This window comes from Porites lutea, chromosome 12 (genome assembly GCF_958299795.1).
Source record: "Porites lutea chromosome 12, jaPorLute2.1, whole genome shotgun sequence".
NCBI lineage: Eukaryota > Metazoa > Cnidaria > Anthozoa > Scleractinia > Poritidae > Porites > Porites lutea.
In genome coordinates, this window is record NC_133212.1 from 152,547 (window position 1) to 168,266 (window position 15,720).

The window sequence follows — 15,720 nt, forward strand, 5'->3', positions numbered from 1 at the left end:
TTGGATGCTATGTTATAGGTTTTTACACCACATTGTGTTTTGTTGCATCATGCAATCAGCTTTAACAAACATTTTTCATTTATTATTCTCAGTCAGGGTGATGCAATCAAATTGCAAATTTTGTGGAACGCAGCCACAACACATGAAAAGTGGATTTCTTATCTGAAACATTTTCCGACGCAAAGTTTAAATGGTTGAACCTACATTGAAAAAGAACAACATGAAACGTGTAGAAGCTTAAATTTAAGTTTCGTTCCGTAAAATAATAAAAGCATTGTCGCAGCATATCCTGTTTCGTAGATTTAGAATTTAGAGTTTTTTATGTACATGTTTCTATAGTCAGCTAAGTAACAGGTTTTCGATCCGAGAAAGAAAAGAAATAAACTTAAACATTAACAGTTAAATTCAAGCGTGATGTTCAGATAACCTTGAGAAATGAAAGCAAATATGAAATTTATCATTTTTTTTCCCAAAACGCACTAAGAAAACAGGAGTGACATTTACAATTAGTGTGGAGTAGTGATATTGACACAGAAACTGAGATTAATGTCACGGTATCATTGTTCAGGTTCTTGATTTCCATTATATACTTGTAAGAAAAGACCACATATAACCTACGACCAGGCGTCTTTTTTTGTTGTTGTTGTTTTCGACATAATAGAGGTAGATTGTATATCATACAGTCATGGAGGGCATGATCACAGGCTAAACTACGATAATGCTTGGAACATACAATCCTTTGCTACAAATATTAAATTAATTAATGATTTTTTTTCGTGCACCTTTTAATCCTGAGGGTATAGTGTTGTGTTCAAACCAGGCAAGAATTGTTAGTATATTTAACAATTATTCCACGAGTGTGCGTTGGAAATGAGATGGTCAATAGCCAACGAGGCACATAGCGCCGAATTGGCTATAATCATCTCATATCCAACAAGCGCGAGTGGAATAATTGTTCCACAAAATATCGAGAATTTTTCCCGACTTTATTTGTAAAAACAACCGATTTTCAGCTTGTTTTAATTTTTAGCGGACACGTACAGTTACCACATTTGGAGAGTATGGTAGAATGGCTCATGTAATTTTTCCCCATATAAATGACGCACTGAAATTCGCTGACCTATACTGTCTACTGGCTGTATTTATTAGCAAAGCGGACAGCGATGGTGGACTAATCGTTAATTAACTGTATAATACATCAATCCGTGATATACCTTGGTAACTAAGTCTGCGACACTGAAACGACTCGTTTAGGGTGTTGCCATTTTACCCAACGAGGCGTTAGAGAGCAAATCAATCCTAGACTATCCATTGAATGTTATACCTTCAATTCGACGACATTGTGCGTGTGAAAGATTAGGAAAACTCTTTCTCTGTCCTCGATTGTCGTGTATCCAAAGACTCATAACAAGAAAATGTTAGTGCTTTTGAACCAAAAGCTGTCTGCAGTAAATATAAAATAGACCAACTCTGTTGGCAAAGAAAATTTACATGCTTCTATCTGCTAAAATAAAATAAAAAGGGTTGTGCTACTTGACTGTGTTCTTCATACTTTGATAATAGAATGAAAAATTAAGACAATTAATCTTTAGAATTTCACTTGGCTTTAGTTGTATACGTTAGGAAGAGAAAGCGAAGACAAGCAACAAAAAAATTCAATACGGCTTTTATACAATGATTAGTTGTAGCAACATATTGTTTTAAGCATTGTCAGTACTCCTTGCCTAACTTGTCGGTTTTTCCAAAAGCAGATCATTGGATTTGTGCACGAGTTCAAAAAAGCAAGAGTTTCCGTCCAGCTAAAGTGGTTATAAGTTTTTATGTCCTGCTGTAGAATTTGATGATACATCTTCGCTAATAGAACAGGCGTGTTTAAAAGAAAATAGACTCCAACAATTAACAAAATTCTTCTCGAAATTCTGGCTTCTCTCTGTTTTCGGATGTTTTCGTTAATAGTTTGTTGTGGTTGCATCTGAAGACGGTGTCTCCGCAACACCCAAACGATTCCAACGTGTGTTTTTCCAGAAACCAAAAGACAGAAAAACCACACCATCAAATGCACAGCCTTCGATATTTTGGTTACACCCACCCATTGAAGAGTTGTTAACAAAATATTCAGTACCCAGATAATAGCCACATACTTAAGAACGCGTTTTGATGAGAAAAGGTTATTGTACCTTGCCAGTAAACGAACAGCAACAAATCGCTCATAGCTGACGGCCGTCAATGTCATAAAAGAAACCCCACAACAAATATAGAACGCATTGGCGTATATAAGTCGAACAAAGCAAGGAGCTGACCGATGCTGGTTTTCCATGAGTCTGTAGGTGATATAACCTGGTTGAACTGCAAGGCCAACCAAGATATCTGAGAGAGCCAAACAACATATCAGAATGTTTGATGGCGTTCGGAGTCGGGCATTGTTGAAGATGGCGACGGTGATTAACACGTTTGAAATCACAGCGAAAGGAGAGGCAATGATATTGATGATAGCTGTTACGAGATTCATAAGAAAACGTTCGGAAACTTTATCAAATATAGGATCAAGAAGGTGAAAACATGACGATGGTGTTGTCGAGACTCCAGTTGACGTGTTTTCAGCCATTGCATACACTCTCGTCTGATGACAAGGAATCCGTGAGCGATTTAAAGCAAAGATGTTCTTGGAAAGATGGCAAAATTCCACATGAAAAAGTTATATGACAGTGAAAATGATACAAAATAATATAAATGTCAACAATATGAATACGATCACCTGTAGAAAAAATGAAATAGTTTAGAAATAAAACTGACTCTTATGACCGTAAACCGCTTTACAACAAAAGAAAATCGGTACTGAATAGCGGTGACAAAAAAGTTTCGGCATTGAAACTTAAAATATAGCAAACTATATGTTCAAGAGGCATTTGCAGTTGGTAGAATGAAACGCTTAACGTCCTTTTGTTCCTTTCGTGTAGATTGACCCAAACGCAAATATAGGATAAAATCTTTAATTGTATTATTGCATTATTGAAAGCACTCTACCGATAGGGCAGTTTAAACGCCATCAAAATTAAAGTTTCGACGGGCTTAAATTTAACAAAAAGCAGCTTTAATGTACAGAAAATTTCTGCAGATGTTTCCTTTAGTTGTTTCTTTGATACATCAAGTATGCAAAATGGCATATTGACTTAGTCTGACAGACAATCACTGCTATTTCTCATAAAGGTGGTTGTAAAAAATATAATCTCGTATAGCGCTTGTCAATGTAATGATATCCATTTTGGGACGGTTTTTGGTTAGTGTTTACTTTACTTGATTGTAGCGTAGTATGCCTTTGCCATGTCTACAGTGTCTGCACTGGTATCGGATATAGCTTACTATGTCGACAAAAAAAAAAAACTCCGACCCGATATGAACACCTGATCACACTAACTCAAAGAATGGCATATAAACCTATCACATTAGAGCTATTTGGTATAGTGAAATAACAGCCATTCTCTCGATCGTTCTAACAACTAGTCCCCGATCCCGCGATCTTTTTTGCCAGCGCCATGCGCATGCTCTATAGTGCTGGATTTTTAAGTTTGACTTTAAAGCCAAGAATCCCTTTTTTTCTGATTACCGATGCAACTGTCGGTATCATTTTCGCTTTTACCTGTAACATTTACTTTCAATAAAAAGTTGTTTGCAATGCAGTCGCCATCTTGGAAACGACAACATGAAGCTCTCGGAACGTCAAGGAGAAAGGTTTCTCTTTGTTTCTGTGAGATGAATATATTTCTTACATTGTCTGCAACGCATTTCAATGCTAAAGCATTAAACTTAAACAAAACTATAGAGTCCTCCAAACTTTGAGCAAAATACAAAGACAATCCCTTTTCTGAAGTAGGGCATCCTTTAAAGGCAAATGATATCCAGGTCTCTGTTGATAAGGGGAACCAGAAGGCTGGAAAATTCTGAGAAAACAAAATTACAATTAGGCAACAACAACAACAACAGCAACAATTTATTTCACCCAAAGGAAAATATTAAAGTTATTTACAAGTTATTAGATTAATTCATTACATAAATAAAAGGGTACTGACTTACTGGAATAACTAAAAAAGGTAACTTGCGATATGTCTTTTTATCTTAGGAGGAATAAAGATTGGTTGATTGATTGATTGATTGATTGATTGATTGATTGATTGATTGACTGATTGATTGATTGGAAGCCAGATTCAGTTAGAAATGCTTAGCAGAAGTTCAACTAACAGGAAAGGTTATTGGACAAATTTGTATTTTTTTAGCTTGTTATTTAGGAAAATAGTTTATCAAGCACATACGAGTTTAACTGAGACTCAAGTCTAAGTTCAGGCGCGGATCCACACCGGTTTTCACCGTTTTACGGAAATCGGTCAGATTTTTCACAACAGATATGTTAAAGAAAAAACTTTCCAAGTTGCAAGGCTTCATTCGAGGAGAATGGAACTGGCTAATATCCTTTCTGAAAGACTCAGTTCTAAACCCAGGAAGGGGGACTTTAGGAAGTTGAAAACGAAAAAATTTCTCACAGGGGACATTCCCCGCGCCCCCTAGAAGCTTGGGCCTTCGGCACTCGTTTATGAGGGAACCCAGAAATTACATAAAGTTATGAATATTACAACTAGTACAACTTTTGTCCATGATTGTACATTAACTTTAAGTTAACTAAATGTTGAAAGATGTGCTGCAGACATACATTTACTAACCGTCAAAATATATATGTCGATTGTCTTGAAGATTTGCTTCTGCGAAAATATTTTCTATTTCTTCTTTTGGAATGTCCTTCAGTCTCATGAAAGCTCTTTTCATTTCTTTCACCTCAACATAACCTTTATTTTCAGGATCAAATACTCTGAATGCCATGATCAGATCGCTTTTATCACTTGGCTTTTTGAATTCCTCCGTCGTTTTAATGAAATCTGCCAGCTTTAGTGAAGTATTGCCTGTCAGGGGAAATCACAAAGGGATTCAGATTCCAAAAACATAGTTCTAACAAGCTAAAGGAATGTTTTTATTACACTCTGATTTAATAAGTCCTGCAAAGCTGGTGACAAGATGCAAAACCTCTTTTTTCTGTCGCTTTGCTCTTAAACCGATATGCAAAGTGTTAAGTATACAGGTAGAGAGAATTCATTTATCAATCACTTACCATCGTACTCCTTCTCGTTAATAATGTGCTGTATTTGGTGGTCGGTAGGATTGAGACCGATCATGCGCATTGCCTGCCTTAGTTGCTTTGTTGATATGCAGCCATTCTTATTTTGTCCAAAGAATTCAAAGACCTCAATGTATTCTAAATTAATAAACAAAATAGTTAGAGTTTCAAATTAAATGAATTTGACAATGACTATAGCCTCCCTTAGAAAGACTAATGTTTCGTCGTCTACTAGGTACAACTAAAGCCAGGCTTATCATCTTTCTTACCCGGGGATTTCGAAGATTCCCAGTAGTTGTTAAATTTTTATGTTCAAAGTAAAATTGATGTTTCGGAGCACCGACTTTTCTCATTAACTTAACTAATTTTTTTGCGTACATACAATGGACTGTTCGATTGACTTTTTTAAACATAAATTTAGGAGGGTCTACAATTCACGCTTAACAAAACGTCAAAAGAATGCGAATATTCAAAATCATCGCGAGACCATGCTTACCCTCTATTTCTTCTCGAGATAGTTTTTCCTAAGTAACAAAACAAAAAACATATTCATAAACAATACCCTATTTTAACTTTTAACAAAGTACACATTGAGAGGCATTTTATAAAAATTATTCATTTTTGATAATCTTTTGATGAATCTTGTAGAGAAGGAACACGCATCAACTGCAGCGGAAATCTTGACAAGACTCTGTTTTGTCGTAAGAGGGAAAACGTTTGAGTCTTGTATGGAAAAAAAGGACTCTTTAAAGCTGAAACATTAACATATACATGAAAACCAACATCTGCAATCTGTTCCAACAGGATGAGTTCAAATTTGGGAATAAAATCTAGATGTGATTTATGATCGGAATTTTATTCATCGTTACATTTTAAAAACTTTAAGAATATCGCAAAATACTTACCATGAACGTATCCTACAGGGGATCTAGCCCTTAACAATACTCCGAAAATTTAAAGGCTTCAGCCTACAGAAATTGATTGCAACGCGTTTGTCCTTTACCTGAGAACTTACTTAAAGAGAACTTGAACGAAAAGGTTGAGCCAATAAGGGAAAGAGGAATACCCACGGATACATTTTGCAAGTGTATTTTGATGAAAAATGAATGATGTTATAATACTGAGTAGGATTATTTTAATGAAACTTGGTATTGGTAGTTTTCTTCCTGTATAATGACTGAGTTTCATAATAAATGTTATTTAGCCAGGGTTACCTCTTCAGCATAAAATGCTGATATCAAAGGGGGCCTTGTAAAATATATATATAAACACATGCAAATAAATGTGTTTAAATTAGTCCGACTCCAGAAATCTGTATTATATATACACATGTATATATATATATATATATAACAAACCTAATTTAAAGTAACTAAAATGCATTAAAAGTTAAAAATACAACAATATTTAAAATTACTTTAAAAAGCTAAAATACAACACTTAAAATACACTTAAAAGCTAAACTGATTAAAACTTAACAAGCAACTAAAAAGCTTTTGATAGGAGTTTTTAAAATCGCAACTGACTTAAAATCCTTCATTTCACTTAAAACTCTCTTCTAGGTTTATCAATTTTGGTGTTAAAAAAGGAAAATAAACTTTATGGGAAATTGTTGTGGTTACCTTACCAGCCACTCCTAACACATGATCAATACATAGCCATAAAATTAATAGTATGAAATGAATAATTAATGCTGTTAGTCAAGTTATTTTCGACAAAATTTAGTAAACTCCATTCCATTCAATATCAGTGCACAGTTGTTTGGAAAACAGATAATCTATCCAACTGGGAATGAGGAATGGTAAATACATATAATCAGTTTTTTATCGTATCGCTTGCGCATGTGCACTATTCAAGACGTTGGCCTTAGTTCAAGTATTGGTTCATTAGCCAATCACGTTAAAGAAAACAAACGCGCTTTCAGTTTTCATTTTAAAGTCGTACTATTAGTAGTGGTAACTCTGCCTGAGTGGTCGGGAATAAATCGAAACGTTAACCTATTATCTACTGAAATCGTTTCCCAATGGTAAGTACAGATTTTAAAGAGCTCCTTTAACCTGTCTGTTAAATTTTACATATACGAATATAACTAAAACGCAGATTAACAAAAGGGTCAGCCAGTATTTTGTAACGTTCTCTCTACACTCTTTGGAAGTCGGGAAGAATGTCTGAAGAAGTATAGTTACGAACACAAACACGAAATAATCTACTAATGTTAATTTGTGTAGACAAGTTTTATTTAATACTCACTACAGGAAAAGGATGTCTAGTATAATACAGTTTCAATTTTGACACATAAAAAAGTCATCATTTGAAACCATTAACCTTCTTGACTGTATGTCATTTCAAACATATTTCGCTTTAAGATTTCTTTTTACGCTTCGTTATTGCTCCTCGCCGTTTAGTAATCATTAAATAATTCTAATTCTCTCTTTCATTTTCAACGTTGGCGTAGTTTATATATAAACAAAAGCCCGCCACCTGCTAAAAGCTTAGCAAGTCTTCAGATTTGTGCTATCATTCACGAACTTCTAAAGACACAACCAAGCGCACAATTAATTCATATTAAAATGCCCTGAGATTAAAGTTTTGAAACGTATTTTTTGCGGTGATAATTTATTTAATGATTGAAAGTTCTCATGGCAATCTCCCAGATGAAACTGAGATGTAACCACGAAGTCACTCGGCATTTTACCTGCTCATAATCACTCAAACGATTTTTAATAATTGATTACCTTAGCAGGTCCTTAAATTGAAGTTTATATTACTCTGGAATATAAACACCTCTGAACGATTAACGACAGTTGAACAGGAATTCTAAACCTGAAGCTATGCTATGGCAGAAGTACTTGTTCTGTAGATTCTCGGGGAAAAAATTCCGCAAAAAAGATATATGAGGGGTGTCCACTGGAGGGAAAGTGACGATTTTATGTGTAACTGACTTTGTGACATTGAAATCGTGAAATGCATCGGCGAGTAAAATGTTAGAAGTGGAATACCGCATTTTATTTTTTCGTAGCGTCATTCGCTCTTTTTCAATTCTCTGTTAAAATATTTTTAATATATATATATATATATATATATCATTGTCATGTGAATTTTGTAAAATTTCTGTGGCATTGTATAGTAATACAGCGACTGAAGTGAGTGAGACGGTAATTGAGAAAAAAGAAACATCTAAAGGATAGGTGGTACAACACAGGAAAGTTCAACCTAAGACTTAAAGGCAAGTCAGAAATAAGGCGTTGCCACAGGCAACGCAACTGTGAAGAAAGTATAGAATTGAGATTAAGGGAAACTGCCTGCTGTGCTTATATCAAACTTATAAGTCATTCTTACCCTTGGTTGTATAATCAGACTTTTGCAAAACTTTTTGTGAATAAGTAAACAACTTCAGGTTCATTTTTGACTTTTATTCATATATTCATTTACGTTTATTATTACTATTATTATTATTATTATTATTATTGTTATTATTATTGTTATTATTTTGTTTTTCGAATTTCAACAAATCATAAAACACCTAGGAAACTTCTCATTACAAGTGTTCCTATTAAATTTTTCTTCAACTCAAGGTTTCCCTGAGGGGACGAAAGACTAAGAGAGAATTTTCTTGCAATAAACGGCTATTAAGATATTTGGAAGATTTCCATTACAAACGAACAGTTGTCATTTTTAAAATGTATCTGGCAGTTTTCTGCCCCTGAACGCCGATGGTCAGAATTGTAAATAGTTTCTTTTTTTATTATTTTTGCTACAGGAGAGGCTATCTGATGAGCAAATTGAAGGTTAGTTTGTATAATGAAAAGTTTGTAAATCACGAGCCGAAGGCTAGTGATTTTACAAGATTTTCGAGTGTTCTATCAACGTCCCAAGTGAGTTATCAGGCCGGTAAACCCATCGAAAGTGTGGTCTATTGCTTTTATAAAATAACTTTAGTTTTTTATGAGTTTACCGGCACAATAAACCATAGGTTTTCAACCAATCAGAACGCGCGTACTTTCTCAGTTAAGTTTAATTATAAAATCTCATATCCAACATGCGCGAGTGGAATAATTGTTTTATTAAAAACGCCCGCAAAATATCAAGAATTCTTCCCGACCTTATCGGTAAAAACAAATCGATTTTCAGCTTGTTTTTAATTTTGAGCACAGGCGTACAGAGAGATTTTACTTAACCCGTGAAACACAAGTAGGTAGTAGAATAGTACGCGTAACTATGCACTAATTCCATTGTCTTCTTTTGTTTACTAGTAGCTAATTTGCACCAGTCGTTATTCTCTGTTTCACGGGTCAAGTAAAATCGCTCTACCATATTTGGAGAGCAAGGTATAATGGCTCATATGCCGTGATGGCTAAGCCATTCACAGCGCTAGAATTGCATGATCCAGTGATTTAGTTTTTAATAATTTATAGTATACAATATAATATCATATCATATCATATCATATCATATCATATCATATCATATCATATCATATCATATCATATCATATCATATCATATCATATCATATCATATCATATCATATCATATAGTATAATATAATGTCTTACGTAATATCTTGCTAAATTGACTAATACAATGTAAATTTCACAAGAACCTGGAAAAATAAAAGACGGTCAATCAACAGCGTTTATTTATTTTTCTTTCAGAATATCGTGCTGCTTTCTACTTGTTCGATCGCGATAGCAATGGGTTCATTACAACAAAGGAGCTGGGCTCCATTATGAGGACGTTAGGTTTTAACCCTAACGAAGAAGACCTACAACAGATGATTTTCACGGTCGATTACGATGGTAGGTATAATATCTTCGATTACTTGACAGGAAGTGAATAAACACTCCTGTTACAGTCTGTGCATACGTACAATCTGTTGATACCTTAGAGTAAGTTTGAGGTACGATACACATACGGCATTTTGTAGATATAAAAACCTTGAAAAAAGCTCCTTGTCTAATCACAGGAGACGGAAAACTAAATTTTGAAGAATACATCAATCTGATGGAGCAACAGAAGACGCCTGACGAAAGAGAAGAAGACATTATACAAGCTTTTCGAGTTTTTGACTCCGATAACAAAGGATACATAGAATCAGCTGATTTGAGAGAATTGTTGGAAAATATGGATTGGAAAGTTCGTGAAGAGGATTTGAAAGATTTGATAACAAGGGCTAACCTAGACCGAGACAGAAGAGTCAGCTTTGAAGGTAGGGTGAAAAGCGGAGAATGGCTGTTATCATTAGAAAAGGTTATTGAGCTCATTACAGCTTGCACGAAATTTGACATACTTGTTGTGCACTAAATTAAATATTTTGGTAATGTTATACAGATAACTATTTTTTGGAATATTTGAGAATTGTGTGGACGTTGTGAGGCCCGAGATAAGCATAAGCAAGTCTTGCATATATTGACTCGGTTTTTACATCGAAACGTAAAGCGGTATGACCTTGCTCGGTTAATTTTCAGGCTGCATCCCTTTGTTAGTGTAACGTGTCTGTAATACCTTTTGTACCCATTTTGAAGATTCTGTCTGGTAAAGGGTCCCACCTATGAAGTCACATAAGTTATGGTGAATGGTCTCGATATAGAATTATACTATGGACTACAAAGTAATGACTACTTTTCATGGTAACCCTTATCATTAAATCTGCAAGTGTAATGGTAGTTGAAGTTAGACTCATCTCTAAACTGCTTTTCTTTTATAGAGTTTGCAATGCTTGTGGATCCAGAAGGGCTGCCACCACCTCAGGATGATGATAATAACAATGAAGGAGATGATTTATAAAGTACATCAGTGAGAAGATATAAATATGCATGATATCGTCTTCAGTAACGTTACCTTGCTCATTAAATGATTCATTATCTTTGTTATCACAAAAGTTTTGTAGACATCAGGTCATATAACAATATATCGAGAGAAAAAGCAGAAAGATTTACTACTTGATTTCATATTAATGTAAATACTTCGGCCTGGAATAACCAAGAGCAATTTTATAGAAAACATTGTAAATATATTTTTACTTTTTCTTGGGCAAAGAAGAGACAAGTTCACAGCTAGTGGAACATTTTTCAACGAAAAAATTTAGCAAATAATTGATCATAATTTCGATCAGTTTCATTCAGGCTAAAACGTATAGCTGAATTAACTAACTCGTAACTTGGCAAAAATATCTAAGCCAGTGCAATTTTCTCTGCTGAGTTCAAAGGCCATTACCTATCTGCATGACAATATTTTGGCCATTGTTCAGTTTTTAGGAAAATTCCAGTTAATGTTAAATATTGGACAGGTACATTGCCGGTCGACATACCGATAATAACACACTGTATGAAAAAGCGCTGAACTCATAGTAAATTTAAATATGGTCCAGGGAATTCAACTCACTGCAAATTCAGTTGTCTCTTAGAACCATTTCAAGCCGTAATTTTTACATCCGTTAAGTCTTCTTTCGTACAAAGAAGAACATTTAAAATATACAGCTCAGTCACTCGACCCAAGTTGAATAGAAATTGTCTAAGCCTGTGCTTTACCTGACACAAGGCAAAAACAACTAATTACTAAAATTTAATTATGTTTTAAGAGGTGAATTGTAAATCTCTAGTTAAAATGACTAAAAATCATTTTGCTTTCATTCCTATCGTTAATCTTCAATTCAAGTGAGAACATCTGATGTAGAATTCCAATATGCACTTTTAATGACTTTTTTAGGCGCTCAAAAATCTTATTATATGTCATTTCTTTAATAATAATAATAATAATAATAATAATAATAATAATAATAATAAAACACTTTATTTAAAGAGGGAAGCATGGAATAGCATGGAATAGTTACAAAAACTAGTAAACTTTTAGCAAGACTATTTCTAGGTTTATTTTGTCGAAAAAAAAAAAAAAAAATTTTGTATGTTTGACAAAAAATATGGGTTATCCCCTGACGCAAATCCCCAAAATAGCGACTTTTCACAATCGATATCTCCATAGTCTAAAAAGCCTTTCTATTAAACTAGAACATCACCAAAAACTATTTCTAAGTTTATTTTTTCGAAAAATAAATAAAGAAAAAATTGCATATTTTTGAAAAAAAAAATGGGTTAACCCCTTTACAAAAAGCCCCAAAATGGCGAAATTTAAAACTCGAAATCTCTATAGTAAAAAAGGCCTTTCTATTAAACTATAATATCACCGGAAACTATTTCTATTTTCATTTTGTCGGGAAATAAAAAAAAAAGAAAAAATTTCGTATTTTTGGCAAAAATCATGGGTTAACCCCTTTACCAAAATGCCAAAAATGGCGACTTTTGAAATCGATATCTCTAAAGTTTAAAAAACCTTTTTATTAAACTAGAACATCACCAAAAACTTTTTTAAGGTTTATTTTGTAGAAAATGAAGAAAGAAAAAATTTCATATTTTTGACAAAAATCATGAGTTAACCCCTTAACAAAAATCCAAAAATGGCGACTTTTAAAAACCGATATGTCTATAGTCAATAAAGCCTTTCTATTAAACTATAATATCACCAGAAACTATTTCTATTTTCATTTTGTCGAGAAATAAGAAAATGAAAAAATCTCGCATTTTTAACAAAAGTCATGAGTTAACCCCTTTACAAAAATGCCAAAAATGGCGACTTTTAAAATCGATGACTATAATGTCAAAAAAGTCTTTCTATTCAACTAGCACATAACCAAAAGGTGTTTCTAGGTTCATATTCTCGAAAAATGAAAAAAGAAAAAATGTCGTTTTTTTGACAAAAATCATGGGTTAACCCCTTACAAAGATCTCAAAAATGGCGACTTTTGAAATCGGTATCTCTATAGTTTAGAAATCCTTTTTATTACCAAAAACTTTTTGAAGGTTTATTTTGTCGAAAAATGAAGAAAGAAAAAATTTCATATTTTTGACAAAAATCATGGGTCAACCCAGTTACAACAATACCAAAATTGGCGACTTTTAAAATCGTTATCTATAATGTCAAAAAAGCCTTTCTATTAAACTAGAACATCACGAAAAAGAGTTTCGAGGTTCATTTTTTCGAAAAGTAACGAAAGAAAAAATTTCATATTTTTGACAAAAATCATGGGTTAACCCCTTTAGAAAAATCCCCAAAGTAGCAAATTTTAAAAATCGATATCTCTATAGTCAAAAAAGGCTTTTTTCGACAAAATAAACCGATAAATACTGTTTCGTGATGTTTTAGGTTAAAAGAAAAGCTTTTTGACTATAGAAATATCGATTTTTAAAAGTGACCATTTTTGTATTTTTTTTAAGGGGGTTAACACATGATTTTTGTCAAAAATGTGAAATTTTTATTTATTTATTTTTGGTAAAAAAAAAACCGAGAAAAAGTTTTTGCTGATGTTCTAGTTTAAAAGGAAAGCTTTTGAGACTATAGAGATAACGATATATAAAAGTCACTACTTTTGTGATTTGCGTAAAGGGGTTAACCCATGATTTTTGTCAAAAATATAAAAAATTTTCTTTCTTCATTTTTTGACAAAAATAGACCTTGAAAAAGTTTTTGGTGATGTTGTGGTTTAATAAAAAGTGTTTTTAGACTATAGAGATATCCTTCATTAAAAGTCGTCGTTTTTGTGGTTTTCGAAAGGGAGTTAGCCAATGGTTTTTGTCAACAAAAAGAAGAAAAAACTTCATATTGCTGACAAAAACCATGGGTTAACCCCTTCACGAAAATCACAAAAATGGCGACTTTTAATAACCGATATCTCTATAGTCATTCTTTTGACCTAGAACACAACCAAACACTATTTCAAGGCTTATTTAGTAAAAAACGAAAAAACTTTGCATTTTTTTCAAACATCATAAATTAACCTCTTTACGGGATCCGAAAAATGGCGACTCTTGAAATCGGTATCTCTAAAGTTTAAAAATCCTTTTTTTTTAAACTAGAATTTAACCAAAAACGTTTTCTAGGTTTCATTTTGTCGCACAATGAAGAAAGAAAAAATTCCATATTTTTGACAAAAATCATGGGTTAACCCACGGTTTTGGTCCAAAAACGGCCATTTTTCCAACGTTTTTCTTTTCCGCAATTTAAGCCAGAAAAATGTCTCTTACGATATTCTAGAACAAAAAAAACGCCTTTCTAGGCTATAAAAACAAAAAGTCCAAAAAGGCAAAAAATTGACATTTTTCCAAAGGGGTTAACCCATGGTTTTGGTCCAAAAATGGCCACTTTTCCAACTTTTTTTTTAGGCAATATAGGCCAGAAAAATGTCTTTTATGATATTCTAGAATGATAAAACGCCTTTCTAGGCTATAAAAAGAAGAAGTCCAAAAAAAAGGAAAATTGACATTTTTCCAAAGGGAATAACCCATGGTTTTGGTCCAAAAATGGCCATTTTTCCAACTTTTTTTGTTTAGGCAATATAGGCCGGGAAAATGTCTTTTATGATATTCTAGAACGATAAAACGCCTTTTTAGGCTATAAAAACAAGAAGCCCAAAAAGTCAAAAAATTGACATTTTTCAAAGGGGTTAACTCATGGTTTTGGTCCAAAAATGGCCATTTTCCAATTTTTTTCAGCCAATATAGGCTAGGAAAATGCATTTTATGATATTCTAGAATTATAAAAGGCCTTTCTAGGCTATAAAAACAACAAGTCCAAAGAGTAGAAAAATTGACATTTTTCCAAAGGGGTTAACCCATGGTTTTGGTCCAAAAATGGCCATTTTTCCAACTTTTTTTTTTTAGGGAATATAGCCCAGGAAATGTCTTTTATGATATTCTAGAACGATAAAACGCCTTTTTGGGCTATAAAGACAAGAAGTCCAAAAAGTCGATAAATTGACATTTTTCCAAAGAGGTTATCCCATGGTTTTGGTCCAAAAGTGGCCATTTTCCCAAATTTTTTTTTAAGGAAATATAGGCCAGGAAAATGTCTTTTATGATATTTTAGAACGATAAAACGCCTTTCTATTCTATAAAAACAAGAAGTCCAAAAACTCGAAAAATTGACATTTTTCAAAAGGGGTTAACCCATGGTTTTGGTCCAAAAATGGCCATTTTTCCAAATTTTTTTTTAAGGCACTAAAGGCCAGGAAAATGTCTTTTATGATATTCTAGAACGATAAAACGCCTTTTTTGGCTATAAAAACGAGAAGTCCAAAAAGTCGAAAAATTGACATTTTTCCAAAGGGGTTAACACATGGTTTTGGTCCAAAAATGGCCATTTTTCCAACCTTTTTTTTTATGCAATATAGGCCGGGAAAATGTCTTTTATGATATTCTAGAACGATAAAACGCCTTTCTAGGCTATAAAAACAAGAAGTCCAAAAAGTCAAAAAATTGACATTTTTCCAAAGGGGTTAACCCATGGGTTTGGTCCAAAAATGGCCATTTTTCCAACTTTTTTCTTTAGGCAATATAGGCGAGGAAAATGTCTTTTATGATATTCTAGAACGATAAAACGCCTTTCTAGGCTATAAAAATACGAAGTCCATAAAGTCGAAAAATTGACATTTTTCCAAAGGGGTTAACCCATGGTTTTGGTCCAAAAATGGCCATTTTTCCAACTTTTTTTTTTTAGGCAATATAGGCC

At 33.3% G+C, this 15,720-nt stretch overlaps 3 protein-coding genes across 3 annotated transcripts; 1 reads left to right on the forward strand and 2 right to left on the reverse strand.

Annotated features, from left to right (window-relative positions):
- Positions 1–1,678: 1,678 nt before the first annotated feature.
- LOC140921798 (melanocyte-stimulating hormone receptor-like) lies at positions 1,679–2,605 on the reverse strand. The gene has a single exon (XM_073371799.1). It carries the CDS (start codon positions 2,603–2,605, stop codon positions 1,679–1,681), a length of 927 nt encoding a protein of 308 aa, XP_073227900.1.
- Positions 2,606–3,349: 744 nt separating this feature from the next.
- LOC140953561 (neo-calmodulin-like) lies at positions 3,350–5,707 on the reverse strand. Its single transcript, XM_073402973.1, has 4 exons — positions 5,658–5,707; positions 5,156–5,299; positions 4,713–4,949; positions 3,350–3,938 (listed from the first exon to the last, which is right to left on the reverse strand). The coding sequence occupies exons 2-4, from the start codon at positions 5,223–5,225 to the stop codon at positions 3,880–3,882; spliced, it is 366 nt and encodes a 121-aa protein (XP_073259074.1). The 5' UTR covers positions 5,226–5,299; positions 5,658–5,707; the 3' UTR covers positions 3,350–3,879.
- Positions 5,708–7,090: 1,383 nt separating this feature from the next.
- Positions 7,091–11,936, forward strand: LOC140921399 (neo-calmodulin-like). Its single transcript, XM_073371398.1, has 5 exons — positions 7,091–7,187; positions 8,922–8,949; positions 9,816–9,959; positions 10,127–10,369; positions 10,868–11,936. The coding sequence occupies exons 1-5, from the start codon at positions 7,185–7,187 to the stop codon at positions 10,945–10,947; spliced, it is 498 nt and encodes a 165-aa protein (XP_073227499.1). The 5' UTR covers positions 7,091–7,184; the 3' UTR covers positions 10,948–11,936.
- The last annotated feature ends 3,784 nt before the right edge of the window (positions 11,937–15,720 follow it).

Coding starts and splice junctions, on each gene's coding strand:
- LOC140921798 (XM_073371799.1), bottom strand. CDS start 2,605: ATGGCTGAAAACACGTCAACTGGAGTCTCGACAACACCATCGTCATGT.
- LOC140921399 (XM_073371398.1), top strand. Junction 8,950..9,815: donor ATCTGATGAGCAAATTGAAG/GTTAGTTTGTAT, acceptor TTTTTCTTTCAG/AATATCGTGCTGCTTTCTAC. Junction 9,960..10,126: donor TTTCACGGTCGATTACGATG/GTAGGTATAATA, acceptor GTCTAATCACAG/GAGACGGAAAACTAAATTTT.
- LOC140953561 (XM_073402973.1), bottom strand. CDS start 5,225: ATGCGCATGATCGGTCTCAATCCTACCGACCACCAAATACAGCACATT. Junction 4,950..5,155: donor TAACGAGAAGGAGTACGATG/GTAAGTGATTGA, acceptor TTCCCCTGACAG/GCAATACTTCACTAAAGCTG. Junction 3,939..4,712: donor TCGACATATATATTTTGACG/GTTAGTAAATGT, acceptor TTGTTTTCTCAG/AATTTTCCAGCCTTCTGGTT.